Below are 23,750 nucleotides of genomic sequence, written 5' to 3'. Positions count from 1 at the left end.
CAATATATGAAGGTGATTACATGCATCTTCCTTTCCATTACACCCATTCTTCATTTCCTTAACTCTGAATTATTACTTCACTTCACTCCGGTCACATTCCTGATTTTGCACCAAGTTCACTGAGAAAATGAAAGCATTCAGGTTGGAATCTTCTCACAATTTTTGCCCTAGAAAACCACTTCCAAAGCTTCTTTACTCTGCTAGCCATCACCTTAACCTAACCATCAGATTCATGACCATCTGGTGGGATAAACTCATGTGCCTCATGCTGTAGTACTTATACTGACTACCAGTCTTACCATGGCTTGGATTAACTGTCCAGTGTGCAGGATGTAAATACAAGTGAGAGAGAAATAAATTCAATACCATCATGAGGAAACAATAAGAAAAAACTATTTTCATGAAGAAAAGATTCTACTTCTTCACTAAGTTAAAATCCTTAAAAAAGGAGAGGAGAGGACTCTTTAAGATCAAAAGAAGTTAGAAGCTTTAACATGTGAATGCAGTGGACGCTTCTTGTTTGGATCTTGGTTTGAAAAAGCAGCTATAAAACACATGAATGCAGTAGCATGTGGGTGGCTTAGTCAGTTAAACGTCCAACTCTTGGTTTCGGCTCAGGTCATGATCTCAGGGTCATAGGATCAAGCCCCACGTCAGGCTCCACACTCAGGGCCAAGACTGCCTGTCCCTCTCCCTCTGTTCCTTCCCCTAATTGTGCTCATTCTCTTTCTAATCAATAAAATCTATTTTAAAAAAATGAACATAAAAGGGGAATTAGATGATATTAGATAACTGTTCATTGACTGGTACTGGGTTCTGGGGAGGAGAAAGACATATCACCAAGTATTACGGGTAGAAATGTTGGAATGTCCATAATTTAAAGTACTCCAGGCCAATAATAATAATAATAGATGAAAAAATAAAACAAACAAGGAAAAATATTAACAAATGTTAAGTCTAGGTGGTACATAAATGGATGTTCATTGTCTATTATCTTGTTTTCTTGTATGCCTGCAGATTTAAAAAGAAAAGAAAAAAATCTACAAAAACAAAAGTTGACTACTTTGTGTTCTTTTATCTGGTCTCAGATAAAGTTCTTCCTTTTTGTTGAAGGTAAAGTCCCCTCTTACTGCTAAGGGATTCCAGCCCTTTCTGGTTCTTACAGGACCCTGTTTCAACTATCTACTATGTTCTCTTCCCAGTCTCCTCTCTCTCCCTGAGCTCTTCTTTCCAAGCCTACAATGGGCTCAAGACTGCATTAACAAGTTCAATGTGCCAGGAACTCTAGGAACTGTGGAAATAAGCACTGAAATCAGCAAATCCTCCTCTCCTTCACAAATTTTATAAAATCAATTATCTACTTGCTCATTTCGTGTACAGTTCTCCTCTCAATGTTTTATTACCTTTTGCCCCATCCATTTCAGTGAAATTGTTCTTACCCAGGCAATAATATCTTCTGAAATGTCAAATATAATAAAAACCTTTCATTGGTTATCTACTCTTCCGTAGTCCCATACACTGCTACAAATCTCTGAAAATCTGGCCCCACACCTATCCTCACCCCATGAGTTTTGCAACATTAGTGCCTCAAATTTTCCTTTACCTGTCCACCTGCCTGTCCTTAATGTCTAAAGAAGGCTTTTCTTCCTTGTTCACATTTGTGAATTGCTGGTGTTTCCTAGGATTCTACCTTCAGTTCCTTCTTATCTATTAATAATTCTTAAGAGATTTCATCAATTGCCAGTTTCTATTACTGACAAAAGTGGGGGGTATTTTGCCCCAAGAGAATACCTGGCAATGCCTGGAGACATTTTTGCTTGTTCTGACTAAGGAGGTACTACTAGCATCTAGTGAGTAGGGATCAGAGATTCTGCAAAACATCCTAAACATCCTGCAATGCACAGAAAAGAAGCCCATCAAAGAATTATCTGCCCCTGTCAACCTCAAGATTAAGAAATGATAACAAAAATGGCCCGTTCATGAGTATTGATTATAACCATGGAACATTCACACAGTGCAGTACTACAGAGTATGAAAAAGAATATAGGTTTCTATAAACTGATACTATTTCTAGGATATATACCTAAGTGAGTAAAACAAAGATCAAATGAGTATGTGTATGTGTGTATATATACATATGTATATACATATATATGCATTTATGTGGTGTGCTATCTTTTGTGTAAGAAACAAGAAAAAGAGGGGCACCTGGGTGGCTCAATCAGTTAAGTGTCCAACACTCCAACTCTTGATTTCAGCTCAGGTCATAATCTCAGGGTCATGAGATTGAGCCTCGAGTCATACTCTGCACTGAGCATGGAGCCTGCTTAAGATTCTCTTTCTCTACCTCTGTCCCTCCTCTACCCCACATGGATGTGCACTCTCTCTCTCTCTTAAAAAAAAAAGGAAGGGGAAGGGAAGGGAAGAGGAGGGAAAGGAAAGGAAAAAAGTAAGAAAGAAAGAAGAAAAAAGATACATGAAAGAAAAAGTATGATGAAAAAGTAAACTGGTTAGTTCTGAGGTGAAAGACAGTAGGTATCACAAGAAAAGGGAGAGACATAATAATTTTCTAAGCACATTCTATTTAGAGTTTTGATTTCTGAAACCTTCTTAATATTTTAAATATTCCAAAGTAAAATTTAAAAGAGGGATAAGGAAGAAACCTTAAAAGGAATACAAACAGAAATTAATGAACTGAACTATATCTCAAATTAACAGAGAAAACATTAAATAATCCAAATACTTTGACCAAATACCTTCAGTCTAAAGACAAAACAAAACTATATGGACAGCCACATGCAGAAAAATGAAATTGGACTATTTCCTTACACCACACATGAAAATAGACTCAAAATGGATGAAGGACCTCAATGTGAGAAAGGAATCTATCAAAATCCTTGAGGAGAATGCAGGCAGCAACCTCTTTGACCTCAACTGCAGCAACTTCTTCCTAGGAACATCGCCAAAGGCAACAGAAGCAAGGGCAAAAATGAACTATTGGGATTTCATCAAGATCAAAAGCTTTTGCACAGCAAAGGAAACAGTTAACAAAACCAAAAGACAACTGACAGAATGGGAGAAGATATTTGCAAACGACATATCAGATAAAGGGCTAGTATCCAAAATCTATAAAGAGCTTATCAAACTCAATACCCAAAGAACAAATAATCCAGTCAAGAAATGGGCAGAGGACATGAACAGACATTTCTGCAAAGAAGACAGCCAACAGACACATGAAAAAATGCTCCACATCCCTCGGCATTAGGGAAATACAAATCAAAACCACAATGATACCACCTCACACCAGTCAGAATGGCTAAAATGAACAAGTCAAGAAATGACAGATGCTGGCGAGGATGCGGAGAGAGGGAAACCCTCCTTCACTGCTGGTAGGAATGTAAGCTGGTGCAACCACTCTGGAAAACAGTGTGGAGGTTCCTCAAAAAACTGAAAATAGAGCTACCCTATAACCCAGCAATTGCACTACTGGGTATATATCCTAAAGATACAAACGTGGTGCTCCGAAGGGGCACGCGCACCCGAATGTTTATAGCAGCAATGTCCACAACAGCCAAACTGTGGAAAGAGCCTAGATGTCCATCAGCAGATGAATGGATAAAGAAGATGTGGTATATATACACAATGGAATACTATGCAGCCATCAAAAGACATGAAATCTTGCCATTTGCGAGGACGTGGATGGAACTAGAGGGTATCATGCTTAGCGAAATAAGTCAATCGGAGAAAGACAACTATCATATGATCTCTTTGATATGAGGAAGTGGAGATGCAAGGCGGGGGGGGTGGTTGGGGGGAGGTAGGAAAAGAAAAAATGAAAAGATGGGATTGGGAGGGAGACAAACCATAAAAGACTCAATCTCAAAAAACAGACTGAGGGTTGCTGGGGGGAGGGGGGATGGGAGAGGGTGGTGGGGAAATGGACATTGGGGAGGGTATGTGCTATGATGAGTGCTGTGAAATGTGTAAACCTGGCGATTCACAGACCTGTACCCCTGGGGATAAAAATACATTATATGTTTATTAAATAAAAATTTGAAAAAAAAACAAAAAACAAAAAACAAACCTATAAACAAATTCTGAACTCTATTTAGTATGCTTAATGGTCAAATGGTATGATCACAGCAATTCTGAAACTATTTTATCAATACTGGATAACTGAACAAGTTAAGAAACTAATGTTGCAAGAAGCCAGAGTTCTCAATGCCAGAAAAAGATATAGGAAAAGAGCCAAGGGGGCGCCTGGGTGGCTCAGTGGGTTAAAGCCTCTGCCTTCGGCTCGGGTCATGATCCCAGGGTCCTGGAATCGAGCCCCGCATCGGGCTCTCTGCTCGGCGGGGAACCTGCTTCCTCCTCTCTCTCTCTCTCTGCCTGCTTGTGATCTCTGTCAAATAAATAAATAAAATCTTAAAAAAAAAAAAAAAAAAAAGAAAAAGAAAAAGAGCCAAGGAAAAGCCCTGTAGGGGTAGATTAGAATTAAAGGTTATCATTAAAAACTCATGACTTAAAAACACACAAAAAAACAACACACACACATTCCCCTCATATTTCCTAGTCTGTACAGCTGAAAAGGGCAATGACATAACCTCTACCTCGCCCAACAGCAAAGAAAGAACACTCCTAGTCCCCAGATTTCCAAATACCATTCTCTATTAAAAGGAACCAGTGCAAAAAATAAAAAATAAAAAAATATAAAAGGAACCAGTGTTTCTTGGAGAAATGGCTAATTCTACATTCAGGCATATGATAGGAATAGTGTTAAGTCTGGACCATCTTTTGCCAGAGGGGAAAGGCTCAAAAAATGATAGGAACCTCTCAAAGTCAGAGCCTGACTAAAAGGGCCCTAAACTGTCAAAATTTAGCAATTTTAGCACTAAAATGAATAATGACAGTAAATGAATTACAACCCACTGAAAATATAAATATCTAAGATTCCACTTTGATATTTACTTATACTATACAAATACTATATAAATAAATGGGGAGAAATAGAAAACCCTTCTTTACATTAGAATACCAAATAATTAAAGTATAAGATCTGAAATGCTAGTTAAAATACCAGCAATTCACAACCCTCATTTAGGTAACTGATTCAGGTAAGAATCATCAATAGATACTGAAACTACTGAGTGAAAGTCTGCTAAGGAATAAGATCATTACTTGGTCTCAAAGTATCTGCCAATAGATTAATCACTACAAATGGGTATAAAATAGTAACTCTATAGGAGAAAGCGGGCAGGTTTCTGAGTGATCCAAGTTCACTTCACCAATAAAGAGACAAATTGCTATCAGTGTGCCTTGTAACATGACACACTGAGGACACAAAATCATTTATATACCATTCCTACCACTTAACCCAAATTTAATCATGAAAAAAATCAGTTAAGTACAATTGAGAAACCTACTTAAAAAAATGGCCTCTTAGAATTTGAGAGGCAAAGTAGGGGGATTGGGAGGTAGGGAAGGAAAAAATGAAACGAGATGGGATTGGGATGGAGACAAACCATAAGACTCTTAATCTCACAAAACAAACTGAGGGTTGGCGGGGCGAGGAGGGAGGTAGAGAGAGGGTGGTTGGGTTATGGACACTGGGGAAGGTATGTGCTATGGTGAGTGCTATGAAGTGTGTAAGCCTGACGATTCACAGGCGTGTACCCCTGGAGCTAATAATTCATTATATGTTAATAAAAATTTTTAAAAATGGCCCCTTAATCTTCAAAGGCCAATAATATGAGAAACAAAAAGAGGCTGAGATTCGGGTCGTGATCGCAGGGTCCTGGGATTGAGCCCCGCATGGGGCTCTCTGCTCAGCGGTGAGTCTGCTTCCCCTCCTCTCTCTCTGCATGCCTCTCTGCCTACTTGTGATTTCTGTCTGTCAAATAAATAAATAAATAAAATATTTAAAAAAAAAAAAAGAGGCTGAGAAACTTTTAAACATGTAAGTGAAATAATTTATTCCTCTGCTCAATACACTCCATTCATTAGCTTTCTATCTCATTCACAGATTAAATGAGACTAAAGACACATGACACTGTTCAAAAAAAAAAAAATTCCAACATGATACTGAGGAAAAATTACCATAAAGTAATTACTTAAAATATGGTCTAAGGACTGACTGCTAGTTATTAAACTCACACTGCTGTCCATCAATGACAAGATAAGGAATTTACACCAGAAGGTAAAACAACTATATTACTAAGAAAATCACTTAGTTGAGCTGATTTTTCCTTATTTACAAACGAGTATTTCTGAACGGCACTACCATAAAGTACATTAACAGGATTAACTGGAAATATTTAAATATGTACTGTACATTTGATACCTGTATTGTGTCAACATTTACTGGTATTTCTGAATTTGAAATGCTTCTTTTGTAGTTTAAGAGAATGACCTTATTCTTGGCAGGTAAATGTGAATCCAATACATTTAACCCTGCAGGATCTTCACTATTTTTTATTTCAGAGTGAATTTCAGGAGAAAAGCATGTTCACTATGGCTTACTTACAAGAAGTTCACTTTAAGAGGAATTCTCATCTTATCATCATCAGACATTCTCAATCTCTTGGCTCCTTCTTGCAGCATTTTCTTCGCTTAGCTTCTGAGCATACAACCTTTTGACTACTCTCTTACCTCAACAACTATTCCTTCCTAGAACTTCCACAGATTTCTCCTCATCTCCCTGTACCTAAAATCCCAAGTTCCCCTGGACTGAGTCCTTCAACCAGGAGAGCGTCTCTTGTCCAGCTATACCAGTATCTCTTAGTGATTTCACCTTATCATATGACTTTAAATATCAAATCTATATTGTGACAATTCCTAAATTTAGACGTTACCCAGACCTCCCCAACTCAAATGTCACAAATACAATTGCCTACCTGACATCGCCCGCCTAGATGTCTAAGAGTCTTCTTAGTCACAGCATGTTCAAGACTGAATTGCCAATCTTCCCTTCAAAAGGAGGTCCCCTACCACACCCCAAACAGTCTTCCTTATCTCAGTTAATAGTAACTCCATCCTCCAGTTGCTCAGGCCAATCTTAAGATCTTAAGATCATCCTTGACTCCTTTCTCTCCCACCCAAAATCCAACAATAAAACCTCTGTCTCTACCTTCAAAGTATATACAGAATCTAACCCCTTCCAACCGTTCCCACAAGTAGTAGCCTTGTCTAAGGGTCCATCATTTCTTGCCTGGGTTATTACAACAGTATCCATGCTTCTAGTACTGCTCCCCTATAGTCTCAAAGATCTTTTAAACATGTGAGTGAAATAAGTTATTCCTCTGCTCAATACACTCCATTCATTAGCTTTCTATCTCATTCACAGTAAAAGCCAAATAGCCTATAGGCTTATAATTAAATCCCTCTTCTACCCCACTGGTTACCTTGTGACCTTAGGTGTTCCTCTCTGATTTCATCTGCCCCCTACTTTCCTTAGAAACATCAGGTATAATAATCATTTCTGGTCACTGAACAAGCTATTTCCAATGACCAGAATACTCCACTCCTGCCCCACACCCTCATATCCATATGATTCACACTTTCTTACCTCTTCAGATCTCTATTTAAGCATCATCTTCTCAATAAAGCTTTTTTCCAACTGTGCTCTTTAGAAAGCACACCCCCTACCCCTGGCCCTGAAATCCATTATTTTCCTTCCCTTTTGGTCATAATATTTATTATTTGGCATACTACATTATTTGTTTACTGCCTTTCTACCTATAATACAAGCTCCATGCTACTTCACAGAATGTGTCTAAAAAATGTTAAAATGATTCGACTCTGAGACTCAAGAATACATCATAAAGCAATTACAGGTGATCAAAGAAAAGTACATGTTAAAATAACTTCCCTGTTGATGGAGGGTTAAAAAATTAAATTATCTGTTCTCATTAACTTTTTATTGAAAATCAGTGTTATCCAGAAATGCGCACATGCACACACACAATACCTCTCTACAGTTGTAACTTAGGGAAAAAAATAACCAAGATGCAATAGGAAAAAGGCAGAAAAGAAAGAAAAAAAAGAGAGAAGTCACCAAACTATTTTTCAAATTAAGTAACTTTTTCTTGAAAAACCTCTTACATAGGCAAATATAATGAATAAATCTATTAAACTGCTTACACTATAATCACCGTGTCTTTGTTGAATTTTTTCTCTTGAACTGTACTGGAGCAATTTGGGGAAATGATATCTTCACTATCAGAAGACAAATCAATATACTGTATTCCTCTTTGATTCTTGAAATATGATATACTAGCTTTTCTTTCATTTTCTGTAGTTTCTGGAACACTAGAATCTTCTGCAAAAGAAAAAGAAGGAGAAAGGCATTTTCAGCAACTTGGAAATAAATGTTTTCGATAATTACAATCATGTGCTAAAAATCTCTAATTTGCTCACTGTTTCCATTCTAAAACCAAAAATTCCCACCAGTTTTTAAAGAAAAAATTAATAGTCAAACCAGGGCTGATGTTAAATGATCTTCCACTTTAGAGGTTAATCTACTTTCAAGACCCTAGTAGAAACTGTAAAAGAGAAGTTGTGCTTTATATGTCATCTTTTTCTCTCTGTGCTATTATTTCCTACTACTCAATTCTGGCCTAAAAGAACATAGACACCACAGCCCAAAAGACTTGTACTCCAATCCTGTCTCTTAGTCAAGCTGTATAATCACTCTAAACCTCAATGTCCTCACGTGTAAAATAGAGATGTAATAATCACAGGGCTCGTGAACATAAAATCAGAAGACATATATTAAGCATTTAGTTCAGACACTGGAACATAGCCCATATTCAATACACATTACCTCTTACACAAATGTGAGTGTTGTGGGCTGAATTATAAACCTCCAAAATTCTTGAGTTTCAACCCCCAGGACCTTAGAGTTTAACATATTTAGAGATAAGGTCTTCAAAGAGGAGACTGCTTTGGTGGAGGTCCTAATCCAGTATGAGTGATGTCATAAGAAGAGAGACAAAAGATGTGCGCATGAAGGGAAGGCCATGTGAGGACACAGTGAGAAGGTGGCCATCTGCAAGCTATGGAGGAAGTCCTCAGAAACAATCGATCCTGGGTTTCCAGCCTCCAGACATTAACAAAATAAAGGTGTGTTTAAGCCACCCAGTACTGTATTTTGTTATGGCAGTCATCACAAGCTAAAAATTTTGGCTCATTCAAAACAGGTGAATAAGATATCTTACCAAGGTCTCTTCTCTTCAATAGTGGAGTTCCAAAATTATTATCCCAGCAAAACCACCATTCTCCCTTACATACGTGAGAATGAAAAGATCACATTTAAGAAATTCATATTAAAGTAGTCAATGCCTTGGTCTAATGAATGTATTTTAAAGAGCAATGACCAGGGGCATCTGGGTGGCTCAGTGGGTTAAAGCCTCTGCCTTCGGCTTGGGTCATGATCCCAGGGTCCAGGGATCGAGCCCCACATGGGGCTGCTCAGCAGGGAGCCTGCTTCCCCCTCTCTCTCTCTGCTTGCCTCTCTGCCTACTTGTGATCTCTATCTGTCAAATAAATAAATGAAATCTTTAAAAATAAAAAAATAAAAAGCAATGACCAAATGAATCTTTAGTTCAAAGGTGTCAGTGTAAAAAATTATCACTTCCATTAACTACTTTCTAAGTCAGAATCAAGTCCTCAAGTGATGCACATTTTTAATCCTCACAATAATCCTGAGGGTACACATTATATGGCCAGTTTATAGATAAACTAGGTTTAGAGAAAGCAACTTGTCCAAAGTCATGTGGGATAGGCGGTAACAAATTTGAAATCCATGTGTAAAGGTCTAAATCCTCATACTCTAAAACTCGTAGACCATCCCCAATACCTGTCACAAAATGATAGCAATCACTATAATGAAGCTCTTGAGCCTTATTTGTAATTAAGATTAACCATGGCCTACATAACTACTATTCACCTGGAGGGCACTAAAACTGTTATTTCTTCCTACAAACAAGTCCTATCAACACTACTTAAACACTACCAAAAAAAAAAAAAATCACATTTTTTCCAAAAGAAAATTCTATAAATGTTGAGTGAAGAACCTGGATGAAGAATTCTGCACTGGAACAAATCACAGCTCTATTAACTGCCATAAACATGACGATACTTACAAATTCTGGATAGTTATGTGAATAACGAGATTACAGTCCAACTCCTATAAAGTAAGTATGAGGGTAATATGGTTTTTGCTTTTACAAAGTGTTCCTGATACATCACAAAGCATACATAAAATTCAAAACTAGATGTTCACTGTAGCAAAATCTCACCTAAAGCTACTGTGTATCATTTAAACATGTTAACTAGTGTCCTATTTTCTAAGGGCTAAGGCAAAATGATGTGGACTGTCTGCTTTTCTTCAAAGTCTCTTTATTCAAAATGAACAATAAACTTTTATTTTTATTTATTTATTTTTGAACAATAATCTTTTTAAAGTTAGCTACTTAAATGCCTAAATGCCTGGAGGAGTCCTAAAAGATGTGTTAATGAACATTAGAACTAGAGTTTCTTGAACTTGATTACATATTCATCTTTGATTTTCTCTCATTTTTTTCCTCTTATTTTATACAGATAATACAAAATATACAATAAAGACATACCAATTTTTAAAATGCAAACTTAATGTGCTTAGTTAATGAGACAGGAAAAAAATTAAGAAGTTTGGCATACTCTCCATCATGTACTCAATTACTCAAAGCTTTTACTGGTAATATAATATACACCATCAATTTATATACATTACATATATATACTGTTTGCATTTAATGTATTATTTTGTATATTATATAATGTTTTGTATTCTGTATTATACATATATCTTATATTATATATAATATATATTATATATGCCTATATATCTCTACCTAAAATATACCTTAAACATGTACACAACTCTGAACCAAGTGACATCCCCATAGCCCAACTGGTAAGTGACTAACAGAGGAAGTAGTTTGACAATATGGAGGATAAAGGAAGGTTACAATACAACAGCATTTCTCAAACTCAGAACCCTTTGCATTCTTAAAAACTGAACACCCTAAAGAGCTTTTGCTTATGTTGCTTATGTTGGTTGTATCTATGATATCATCGTATTATAAAGCAGAAACTGAGAAACTTTATAAAACTGTTTACATAGTAACAAATATTTTTACGAAAACTATATCCTCTCATTCCATCCCTCTCCTCTGAATCTAATGAGAAGATCTAATAAAACAGTGGCACTGTTTTATATTTGTAAAAGTCTTTGGTTTAATATAAGACAGCTAAATTCTCCTGCTTCTGCAATTCATCTATTGTAATATACTGTTTTTGTTTAGGTTTATGAAGAAAATCATGCCTCACACAGTTACACAGTTAGGAAGAGTATTTTCATAACCTTTTTTTATAATACTATGGATATTCTTTGATACTAAACCCAAATTTGACAGGTGGTAGTTTTTTTTAAAGGTCAGTTGCAATATGGAATCTGGAACCATATGAATAAACTTTTGTGTTCTATTACATTTAAACCCACTGGTCTATCTTGCACTTTAATGGACCTTTAAACCATGAATTATTTTGTAACATGGTGTGCACTGGTCATTTGAAAAATACTGGTTCACTTGCTGATTAATGTAGATCTTCCAAATGCTGACATATTTCATGGTATTTTATTTTAAAAAATCAGACTTATTAAAAAAATAAAAAAAAATCAGACTTATTAATATCACCACTGATCTTGAAATATCCGAGACTGTCAAACTCACAGTCCAAAATCCGAACTTCCCTTTGAAAACAGGGTAAATGCTGCCAATTATTTCCTTGGTATCACTGTCCATTTTTAAGAAAATGTCCACACCTAAGTCTGCCTAACTACAGTCTGTCAGTCATTCTTTTAAGTAAAAACGGCGTTTGGTGAAAAAATGACAAGTTCAAATCAGAACTGAAACCAACTGTTCAAATGCTTTCCCTTGAAATAACCACTGTACACACTTCAGTATACAACAAAGGCTGGTTCACATTTTGTTTCACAAGAATATTAAAAAGACATCTACTGCTTAGTTGAGATTTACCCAAATTAATAATTTTTACTGCCTTATCGAAAACATTCTTGGGGTGCCTGGGTGGCTCAGTGGGTTAAAGCCTCTGCCTTCGGCTCAGGTCATGATCCCTGGGATCGAGCCCCGCATTGGACTCTCTGTTCAACGGGGAGCCTGCTTCCCCCTCTCTCTCTGCCTGCCTCTCTGCCCACTTGTGATCTCTGTCTGTCAAGTAAATAAATAAAATCTTAAAAAAAAAAAAAATTCTTAAGTGAAACTGACAATGACTACTAGAACAGTTTGGAGTCTTGGCCATGATTTGTGCTAAGACACTAGCAGTTCTTTTGTTTTTGTTTTTTAAGATTTTATTTATTTATTCGACAGAGTGAGAGAGAGAGAGAGAGAGAGAGACAGAGACAGAGAGCAAGCACAAGCATGGGGTATGGCAGGCAGAGAAGCAGGCTGCCTGCTGAGCAAGAAGCCTGATGTGGGGCTTGATCCCAAGATGGTGGGATCAGATAGTGACCTGAGCCGAAGGCAGCCACTTAACTGACTGAGCCACCCAGGTGCCTGGCACCAGCAGTTTTACCTACCACAGCCTTTGTACCATCAATATAGTAAAAAGGCAAGTACTACCTTAGCATTATTATGAAAGTAGTTTATCTTTAGGGATCCTAAAGGTTCACATACCACACTTTGAAAACTGATGGGATACAGTAAGAGTTTATTTATATAAAAATAGCAACTTTCCAATATAGTCAATAATTTAGAATTAGATTTGCTTATATGGACTATTTCTGGAAGTAAGCAAAAGCAAAAATAGCTAAGAGGCAATGGTCATAACGATGCAGTGATGATTTTTGACCCAAGCCAAACAAGCATTTTGAAGCAGCAGCACAAGACAGGAAACAGAAAAATACAAATGAAAGAATGGTGAAACACTGAAACAATCATGAAGGCATCAGCTACTATTAAATTCTGACATTTGCTGACTGCCTTCTGCGCATAAGGCACTGTACCAGGAGGTAGGGATTATTAAGTTCAACTTGCCCTAACGAAACAAGTAACTGTTATGAAATATGATTTGTGCCGTGAGAAAGGAATAAACAAAATGCTACAGGAACATGAGTGAAAACAGCCTATCCTTTCATACACATATCATAAAGAAATCTATTGTATTTTAGAGATAGAAGATGATTATTTTCTCATTACCAAAAGGTAATGGGAACCTACATCATTAGCATATACAAGAACACTCCAAGGTTCCAGGGAGTTTTTCAAACTAAATTCCACACCAACGGTATACTCAAGAGAAGGCAATCTTACACCCCAAATTTTTCCAGTGTGGTTGTACCCATTCTCATATCTAAGTCTACCATAAAACAAAAGAAGCATTTAAGTCTGACACTCGTTTCACCTTTCCAAAGGGTCCAAGATCAAGGGCCACTGAAAAACAAACAAAAATCACTACTAGGAGATTATGAGTTCACACTGTAGTAGTCCAAATTAATTTGATAGCCCATAAATAGAAGTTATCTTCCAAAGCAGAATGACAAATACATAAACCTTTATATCTGTCCTGAAGACTTAGAAAACTGTGCCACTTCTGATCGTCTAGTTGTGTTGCTCTACATGGTTCAATTCTTTAACATGGCAACTAACTTTCAAGGCAATTCCTTTGAATACCAAGTAAAACACATCACTGATTTACCATTTTATTTTATTTATTTATTTATTTATTTATTTATTTTTAAAGATTTTATTTATTTATTTGACAGACAGAGAGTACAAGTAGGCAGAGAAGCAGGCAGAGAGAGAGGAGGAAGCAGGCTCCCTCTCCAGCAGAGAGCCCAATGTGGGGCTCGATCCCAGGACCCTGGGATCATGACCCGAGCAGAAGGCAGACGCTTTAACCCACTGAGCCATCCAGGTGCCCCTGATTTACCATTTTAAAATGTAACCAAAATAATAGATGGTAAAATCTGAGCAGCCTTAATTTCAGTGTCATAATAAAAGAGAAATACATAAACATCTCCTAAAAGATAAATCAAACTATTTCTCTGGTGCAAGCTCTAAAAAAGACAAAACACAATAATAAATACAAGACTGAAGAGTAGTTTCTGACATCATTCTAAGATGAAATAAGAGAAGAAACATCTCAGGCATAAGCCAAAAGAAAAGATAAATGGGAAAAATGTAAAGAAAAACAAAGCCATGCTATTGTTACTGGACAAACAAAAGCATCTAACCCGAAAGACACTTTTTTAAATAAGCGAATTTAGATCTATAACAAAAAACATAACTAACATATATCTTAACTGCATACTAATGAAGAAAGACGTAAACGCTGCAGGATACATAAGGCAAAAAGTCAAGAGACAAATATAAGGCTTTAACTCTCTTCTCCAAGCTCTTAACAGACTGCACAAAAATAATAAAACCTACAATAATGCTTTCCAAACATTTTTGATTGGGACCCACTGTAAGAGACCCTTTTTAGATTGTGACCCAAAACATGATTATTAAATATATGTAACTGAAATAAAAGTTTCAGAGGCTATCGGTGATATTTGATAATTTTCTATTTATTCTACTCCATTAAAAAACAGTTGCATGTAATTAGTCAAGATCCAAGAAACTGACTTTGACACAATATTTGTCATCTAAAGTTTGAATAAAATTATATAAAGTTCATATGTTATTTGGTATATAATTAATCTATACTTAGATAATATCACCTTTTTAAGTAGTCTTAGTACTTTTGCAAAATTAATGGCAAATTAGGCCACAAAGAAAATTTCAGTAGATTAACCAAAACAGAAATACTGTAGACCACATTCTCCAGTTGTAAAAGAGTATAATTAGGAGCAAATGTTAATAAAAACACTGAAGCAAAATTTCAGCCACTTGGAAATTTAAGAAAAAAAGAAGCCATAGAAACCACTTCTTTGAACTTTCCAGTCAAAGAAGAAGAAAAAAAACAACACCTTAAAACTACAAGAGTTAAAATAATGGGTAAACAAATATAAAACTAAAGAAGTAGATTAATGGCCTATAAGATGCAAATATACATGAGAATTTAGACTATATTGATGTCTGTACCATCCTTTCTTTAGTCTTTATAATATAAATTCTAGATGAGATTTAAAAGTAAAATAAAAATCAACACAAAACCTAACTCATACCATTAGTTTGGCTAGTAACACAAAACCTGACTCAGATCCATTAGTTTGCCTATCAAGACGATCGAACAAAAAAACAAAAAAGAAGGTAACAAGTGTTAGCAAGGATGTGGAGAAACTGGAACCCTTGTGCACTGCTTGTGGAAAAGTAAAATGGTTCAGGTATTAATGGAAAACATGTGATGATTTCTTATATGATCTATCAATTCCATTTCCAGGTATATACCCTAAAGAAGTGACAGCAAGGTCCCAAAGAGGTACTAGTACACACATTTCATGGCAGTAATAGCCATAATAACCAAAAGGTAGAAGCAACCCAAGTATCCATCCACAGATGAAGGGATAAACAAAATGCAGTATATACATACAATAGAATGCTTTCAGCCTTAAAAAGGAAATTCTGATACATGCTACAACATGAATGAATCTTAAAGACCTTATGCAAAGGGAAACCCGTTACAGAAAGACAAATCCTGTATGACTCCACTTTTATGATGTACCTAGAGTAGTCAAATTCAGAGACAGAAAGTACAAGGGTGGTTATGGTTACCACAGGCTGGGGATAGGAGGGAAGTGTTTAATGGGTACAGTTTCATTTCTGCAAGATAAAAGGAGTTCTGAAGATCAACTGAACAATAATGTGAATGTACCTAACACTGTCAGGATTTGTATACTTAATAGTTAACATGGTAAATTTTATGTTATGTATATTTTACAATTAAAAATAAAATTAACATAGATGTGCTAGAATAAAATACACATGAAAATATTTATAATGTGATATTAAGGAATGCCTGTCTGATCAAGACCTAAATCCTAGAAGCCATCAAGGAAATGAATGAACAAACTGACCACATGAAAATGTAAAATTTCTCAGTGACAAACAAGGAATAAAAAGAGTAAAAAACTTACAAATCATTTATCAGAAAAAAAGAAAATGGAACACAGAAAAAGTCCAGAAGACTAATACCTTTACAAAAACACAATTAACCTTAAAGAATAAAAGCAAAGCAATTAAATTCCCTGGTAAAGATAAAAATGGTTTGTAATATTTTAGCCTAGTATGAAAAAGTAGACATCTAAACACCAAGCTGTAGTCTGGCGCAAAGTGGTAAAACTGTGTATGGTAACTTGCAAATTACTAAAACATTACTAATATTCACTCTAATCTGACAATTCCATTTCCAATAATTTTTCTTCAGATTGTACACAAGCTAAAAAATCTGTGTAAAAGGATGGTCACTACAGCCTTCTTAAGACAGCAAAAAAAAAAAAAAAATGAAGAAAAACCCAACCAACAGACGCACATTAAGAAAACTACATGAATTATAGCTATATAAGACACCGTAGTCATTTAAAAAAAGAGGTAAGCATAAGTAAATATTATATATATAATATAAATAGATTCAGGCAGAAAAAAATATGAATATAAACACCAAAAAAAAAGACTATAGAATATTCTTCATTATACAATACTGCATATTTTACATGTAACATTTTATTTTGAAGAAAATAGCTAAGCATGGAGAGTAAAAAGGTGGAGAAGGGAAAACACAGATAATAGTATGCACTTCAGGGGTGCCTGGGTGCCTCAGTGGGTTAAACCTCTGCCTTTGGCTCAGGTCATCAGCTCAGGGTCCTGGGATCAACCCCACCTTGGGTTCTCTGCTCAGCAAGGAGCCTGCTTCTCCCTCTCTCTCTCTGCCTGCCTCTCTGCCTACTTGTGATTTCTGTTTGTCAAATAATAAAATCTTAAAAAAAAAAAGTATACACTTCAAATGTACTGAAGATTTTTACTTAAATGTAAGTACTCATTGTACTTTCTTCTATTAGAATTATTTAGCACTTAGCCTTCTACCAAGTACTGCTTGTCAACTAACACTTGCAGACATTAAGAAACCACAGTAACTATCCAAAGATATAGGGATGATTCGTATTTTGGCCACACACACTTAAAAAAATACCCTGAGTATCACCCAATGGTTACAGAATCATGATGCTAAAATGATACATCTGGCTCCATTATTCAAAAGATCATACCCATTTTACTGCTTGCAGGGACTTCAGAGAACATCTAGGCAAAGGAAATGAAGTCCAAAAATGTTAATGTCTTACCTGAGATCACACAACCTGTATGACAGAACAGTGCTCTCTGGAAAGCTTTCTTTCTTTCTTTTTTTTTTTTTTTAATTAACTGGAACAACCTTTTTGATTAACTGGAATAATTTTAAAATTTTCTTATTAACAGCTGTTACTTTCCACATGACCACCACACTGAAATGGTAATCATTTTAGGATACTGAATGTATTTCACTAGCGAAAGAAACTAATCAAGAATTTACTAAAACTCTCCTCCATTCCAACCACAAAATAACTGATTAACCCATTCACTTTTATCACTTTTTCTCCCCAGGTAAAATGTGTCTCTATTTCTTTGCAACATTAAATAGTCTAGCTGTGCATCTGTTCCCATGCCCTAGATGCCTGTCTTCAGATACCTCTCCTCCCTTCATCCTTTCCCTCTCCACTGGCTTCTTCCCCTGGGCCAATAAATATGCTGAATTTTCAATACTCCTGAAACATCTTTAAAGACTAGCCTTCACTTCCCCACCTTTCTACTGAAACTGTCTGTTAAAGGTCAACAATAACATTTAATTTCCAAGGAAAGGGGTCTCTCATCAGTCCACATCCAAGTTGACTTTATCTACAGTATCTGATAGTGTTCACTATACACAAAACTGGAAACTTGTCTTTCTTTAGCTTTCAGAGTACCATCATTTTATATGACTATTCAAGTTATCCTTTATTATCTTCATTGGTCTGTCTTCATTTGTTCACCACTAGATGCTGAATTTCACTATATGCCTTGCTTGGGGATATTTTTTGTTAACTGCCACAATGATGATCCTTCCAAAGTTGATTTGGAAGGTTCCAACCATCTTTGAGCTACAAATCTAATGTTCAATCCTCCACTAGACCTCATTTCTGAAACAGGTGACCTGAACTCAACATGTTTAAGTATCTTTCTCCTAAATGCACTGCCTAATTCAGTTAATGGTGCCCATCACCCAGCTGTCTAAGCAAGAAATATGAGTTACTTTAAACCCTCTACATTTAACTAATCACCAAATACCATCAAATACTGAAATATAAAACTTCTCTAAAATGTCTCCTTTATCCTACTATCATTTTCCTACGTTTAGGCTTCAATTAATTCAACAGCTTCATCAACGGTCTTCCCACACTGAAATGCTCTCTTCTGTGTACCAAAAAAAGTCCATCCTTCCTGGCCTAGCATATAAAGGCCCCTTACAACCCAGCAGTTTACACGTCTATCTTCTCAGTTTCATCTATACCTCCCTAAACCACCTCTTCCACAGATAACCTCCCTTCTCACTGACGTATCACTCTCCTAAACAATGTATATTTTCTTGACCTGTTCACAAAAAAAGCACTGATTCATTGTTTAGGGTTCACTCAAAGTTACCTCTCTGTGACTTTTCCTGACCCTCTCCAGGAAAAGATAATGATTTCTGAGTTAGATTGTGATTCTACACTGCTTAATATTTTCCTGAGTTATTACACTGTACTATTTTACTATATATACTTATATGTCCCTTCCTCCTGGTGTTCCTTGAGGATCAAGCTTTGCTCTTATTTTTACTCTTTATGCATAAAACATAGTAAGTTTTCTCCTCTCTGACTCATGTGCCTTTATTTTATTCCCTTGAAACCCACTGTGCTCTCAAAAAGGTCAAAAGAAAAAAATGTGTAAGCAAGCAATAACCATTAATAATGTGACACCATGAGGGCAAAATAAACACGGGAGAGAGAGGTGCCCACAAGTTAAGTGTATGCCCTCATATCCAAAGGCTGGGTGAAGGAAGACTATCTTGCATCAAAAGCAGTTTCAAGTTAGCATGGGTGAAGAAGCCTGATGGCTATGGGGCTGTTTCAAGATCATAAAGAGGAAGGATACTTCTAAAAATTTGTACAAAGTACTAGTATTGCCCACTTATCACCCAATACTCCCTCCTTCAATACATATTTACTAAGAGCTTACTATGCACCAGTCACTGCTCTAAGCAATGGTGAACAGGAAAAAGTCTCTGCTCACATGCATCTTATATTCTAATAAGGGAGACACAAATATATAGAACCATGTTAGGTAGAAATAAATACTACACAGAAAAACACAGAAGAGTAAAGCTGAGGGCGGGGGGAGGTATTGCTATTTCAGAGAGTGTGATCAGGGGAAGGGCTTCTAAAGACAGTAATTCATCACTAAGCCCAGAGTCATATGCACTTATCAGCAGGCAGGGTCTTGGACGAAGAAGAGCAAAGAGGAAGAAGGAAAGACTGCACTATCCTTGGCATATTTAAGAAAAGGTGTGGCTGTGGCACAGTAGCTGAGAGAGTGGTAGGAAATAAAATCTTAATTCATATTGGTAAAATTAAAAGAGCTAGCTAAAAATTTCATTGATATATTGAAATAAATTTCATTGATTTAAGAAATAGGTAATTTAGACCTGATTTAGACCCTAACACTCTATTGTAAATAAGCAAATATAGCATTACACACAACCGCAAAATAAGAAGTTAGCATATGATGATAAAGGAAATAAGGTAAAAAACCATATCCCACCAATGATTCCCTAATCTCTAGTCAGGAGCCTAAACCAGCTTCAGTATTTCATCCTGTATACAGGCTCAAGCTCCAACACTCAACTGAGAATTCCCCACCTCTATGTTAAGTTGCTTTAGGTCTCGTCCAACATGCTAAATTGGGGACAGGACATTTTTTATTTGAATTTTTAAAGGCATGCCCAATGAGTTAGAATGGGTACTTTACACCTATTCTGATGTACAAAACTACCATTTTCTTAGATTTTTTTAAGATTTCATTTATTTGACAGAGAGAAAGAGCAAGAGCGCACATACACGCACACAAGCAGGGGCAGTGGGAGAGGGAGAAGCAGGCTTCCTGCTGAGCAGAGAACCCAACGTGGGAATAGATCCCTGGACCCTGGGATCATGACCTAAGCAGAAGGCAGATCTTTAACCGACTGAGCCACCCAGGTGACCCTGAACTAAAATTCTTATTTATCTCATTCTTCCCATAGATTTGGTTCTAAAACTTTGCCCTTTCTTTCTTTGAAATCTCTCATCTCTCTTTCTTCTCCACTCCTACTGTTATTTCTATTTCCAAAATGAATTATCTCCCTTCAAAACTTACCTTCTAACAAAGTATGGTACTTAGGACTGCTAGACTGATTTTTTTTTTAACAAAACAACTTTCATCATTTTACCCTTCTATCTGTGAAGGCTTTAACGGATCTCTTGTAACTACAATGTAAAACCAAAACCTAGCCTTCAGTTTCAAGATTCTCTCAATTTTACAATAGCAACTACAATCATCTTTTCTTGGAGCTTTCTATTCCTAGTAGGATGAATTCTCACCATTTCCAGAACAAACTTAATTTTCGTATTTCCCAATGTTATTAAGACTAATCATGTGAGTCCTAAAGGTAACCTCAGTTTATAAGAGGAATTTACATGAGGAAAAAAAAATCACAATAAAGATGAATGAAATCTCCTTAAACGGGGGAAAAAAAAAGTACAGCAGCATCTTCTGATTAGAAGAGACAATTAAGAATTTCACATTATTTATAATGATAAATTAAATATTCCACAGTGTTCCAGTTTACAAAGTGCTTTTTATCCTAAAGATGAAAAAATGTTAATCTCAGATTTTAAGTAATTTGTCCAATATCCCATTTAACTGAAATGAAGCAGTAGAGACTTCTAAGGATTCAAAATCCATGCCTACATGCTTGCCTTCCCAGCCCTCTATAACTACATAAGACACAGATTAATGTTTATTATTAGAATATTAAAGTACCTGGATATCTACACATTAACTACAGCATGTTATGCAAAGTAAACACCTATTCAAAGAATGAACAAAGAGACAGCACTCCTAAGCTTCAGTGGTTCCCCACAGAATCTGGATGAGTTCAGAACCTTTTATACAACAAAGCCTTTCAAAATTATGACTCCCCATTACCACACAATTCAACCTAGCAAATCATTCCAGCATGTTCCAATTACACCCAAAGATTTTTAAATGTCATTCAAATGATAATGTGTACGGAGTCTGTCATCACTGGTACAATTAAATATAAGACTAGCAAAAAATAAGACACCAACAATAACGGCATACTTATTACCAATCGTGTCAGGGCCACATCAGCATAAAAGCTACTCGGGAAATATTGAGTTTTGCATTTAAAAAGGTATCACTAAAATAAACATTAAAAGAAAACTTCTAATATTCCTTCCACCCTTCATAAGAAACTGCACAGTGTAAACAATTAAAAGTTTATGCTCAGGAACTAGACTGACTGGATGTGAGTTCCAGGTTTTATCAAATTCGTAACAACTTAACCTCTCTGGGTCTCATTTCTGCAAAATGTGGGTATCATCTTGTAGGCCTGCCGTACAAATCAGATGAGAGAATGAAACACAGCACAGTGCCTAAAACATGAGTTCAAATATGTCCTGTTCACTGTTCAAAGAACACAGACTAAGATGGAAATGCTAATTTTTGGCTTCCTCTCAAATCCCATTGTCTGGGACAATCTGCTGAAGAGGTTCGAAATGGTTCTTTCACCTTGAAGAATACCAATTATTCATTCGCACCCTGGGGATCTCCAGGAAGTCAAATAGTGGCAAAATCTGAATGTGATCTGCTCTTCATTTGTCCAGAGGTTGTCTTCAAGCACCCTGAGTCTAAAGTCTGGTTCATAGTAAGTGAGCAGTGTTTCCTGGAAAAATACTGAGATGTAAATACCTGGCCAAATAACAGACTCAAAGTCTACATCATTAGTCTGAATCACCTAGTTTATCTTCCAGAAGCAACTACTCTGACCTAAGGATGACCTAAATTCAGCTACCATCCTACCATATTCCATCAGCTACCCAGTGATGAAATATGACCCTTCCATCACTGGGTCATATTCCAAGAACTTCATATAAAACTGAAGAAGCCATAGATGTTCAGTTCATGGCAGGTATATGGTGCCTCTGGCAGCAAAGCGGTATTTTAAAGGACAAGGTAGAGGACAATGTATTAGTATGTATTACATCAAGAATATTAGAATTTCTTTCTCTCAAAAAATACCTCTTGATGCTACATCATTTTGCAACATTGTAACTCACCTGTTTTTTCAGTTATATCTGAATCAGGTGTGCCTGCCCTGCTAACTTCCCCTTCAGCATTCTCCTCTTCAGCACTAAGAGAAATTGGTGAAGAAGGGCCAGGCTGGGTGGGTTGAGGGGTTGCTTCGGGCACTTCCTCAATCTTACTCCTTTTCTCAAAGCGAAAACGGTCCAAGTTGAAAAGATTCATATTGGCAGAAACCACCACCCTGTGGAATTAAGAACTTTAAATGAACTATCTGCAGGAAGAAAATAAAAAGAGAAACAGAGGCCATGAAAACAATATAAAATACAAAGCCTTAGCAGTTCATTCCCAAGGCAATTAAGAGCACGAAAACATGGCACAGGATGACTATTATGGCTGCGCCTCATTGTTAGGCCACAATAATCAGAAGGTGGACAGGAGTATCTTTTTAAAAATTTCCATTGCTCTTTCTACCCCCCTTCGTCTCCCCCCTCCCCGCCCCGCCCCTCCTTCCTCGAACCACACGCTGACCCTCGTGCAACCTCCTCTTACCCCAGCACGCGCAGGCACGTTCCCACTCTAACCCCCCTACGGGCCGCGCGCCCGCCCACAGTGAGAGGCTCCCTGCACTATGGTGCTCCCTGCCTCGAGAAAGGACGTGCCAGGGCCCGCGCCTCGATACTGCGGGGACACAAAGGGGCCAAAGAAGGGGAGCGGCGGAGGCCGTGCTGGCGGGCACCCGCCCGGAAGTTGACGCGGCGCGAACCCAGCTGAGAGGAAGCTGATAGGATCAAGAAAACATAGGGAGGGTTCAGAGGTGGGGAGTGTGCTGCGGCATTACTTTTTTAATGCTACCTCGCTCGCCCTCTTTCTTTCTTTAGTACTTACAGTCTTGCAGGCTCGATGCGATGTAACAAAGGTTGAAAGAAAAAATAATTCCTGGCGGGGGGGCGACGGTAGCCGGGCCGGGACCTTCCAAAACGGAGAGCCCAAACGAGCGCGCGGTGATGACGCAACACGCAGCTTGGGCTTTTTTTCTTTTCCAGCGACGCGCGAGCGGAAGATGTGTAGGCGCGCGCTGTTGCCATGGTAACTCGTACCCGCCTCTACGCCTGGGAAGCGCGCTTATGGCCTGTTTTTCCAGGTTAGCAAGAGTTGTTAAATAGAACAATGATAAATTGCACAATAGCAATAACATAATAATAAATAATATGACATTTGATATAATGTATAATATTTTGTATAATGTATACATAGTATGATGGCAATAGTGTGCTAGATGTTTTGCATGAATAATCTCAACCCTTACAAGAAGCTTTTTTTACATAATAAGAA

General features: G+C 36.9%; 1 protein-coding gene across 1 annotated transcript in view; it reads right to left on the bottom strand.

The window, feature by feature from the left end:
- SMARCAD1 (SNF2 related chromatin remodeling ATPase with DExD box 1) overlaps nucleotides 1-23,410 on the bottom strand; it is a 77,566-nt gene extending 54,156 nt beyond the window's left edge. The window contains exons 1-3 of the mRNA XM_080796775.1: nucleotides 23,304-23,410; nucleotides 22,451-22,659; nucleotides 8,140-8,317 (exon numbers count right to left, since the gene is read on the bottom strand). Of these exons, the coding sequence (XP_080652901.1) occupies nucleotides 8,140-8,317; nucleotides 22,451-22,640 (368 nt within the window). The 5' untranslated portion in view covers nucleotides 22,641-22,659; nucleotides 23,304-23,410. The remainder of the gene's footprint in view (nucleotides 1-8,139; nucleotides 8,318-22,450; nucleotides 22,660-23,303) is intronic.
- Nucleotides 23,411-23,750: the final 340 nt, after the last annotated feature.

This window comes from Martes martes (genome assembly GCF_963455335.1).
Source record: "Martes martes genome assembly, chromosome: 2".
Classification (NCBI taxonomy): Eukaryota; Metazoa; Chordata; class Mammalia; order Carnivora; family Mustelidae; genus Martes; species Martes martes.
Note: the sequence above shows the minus strand (reverse complement) of the source record. Positions and strands in the feature narration are given on the sequence as shown.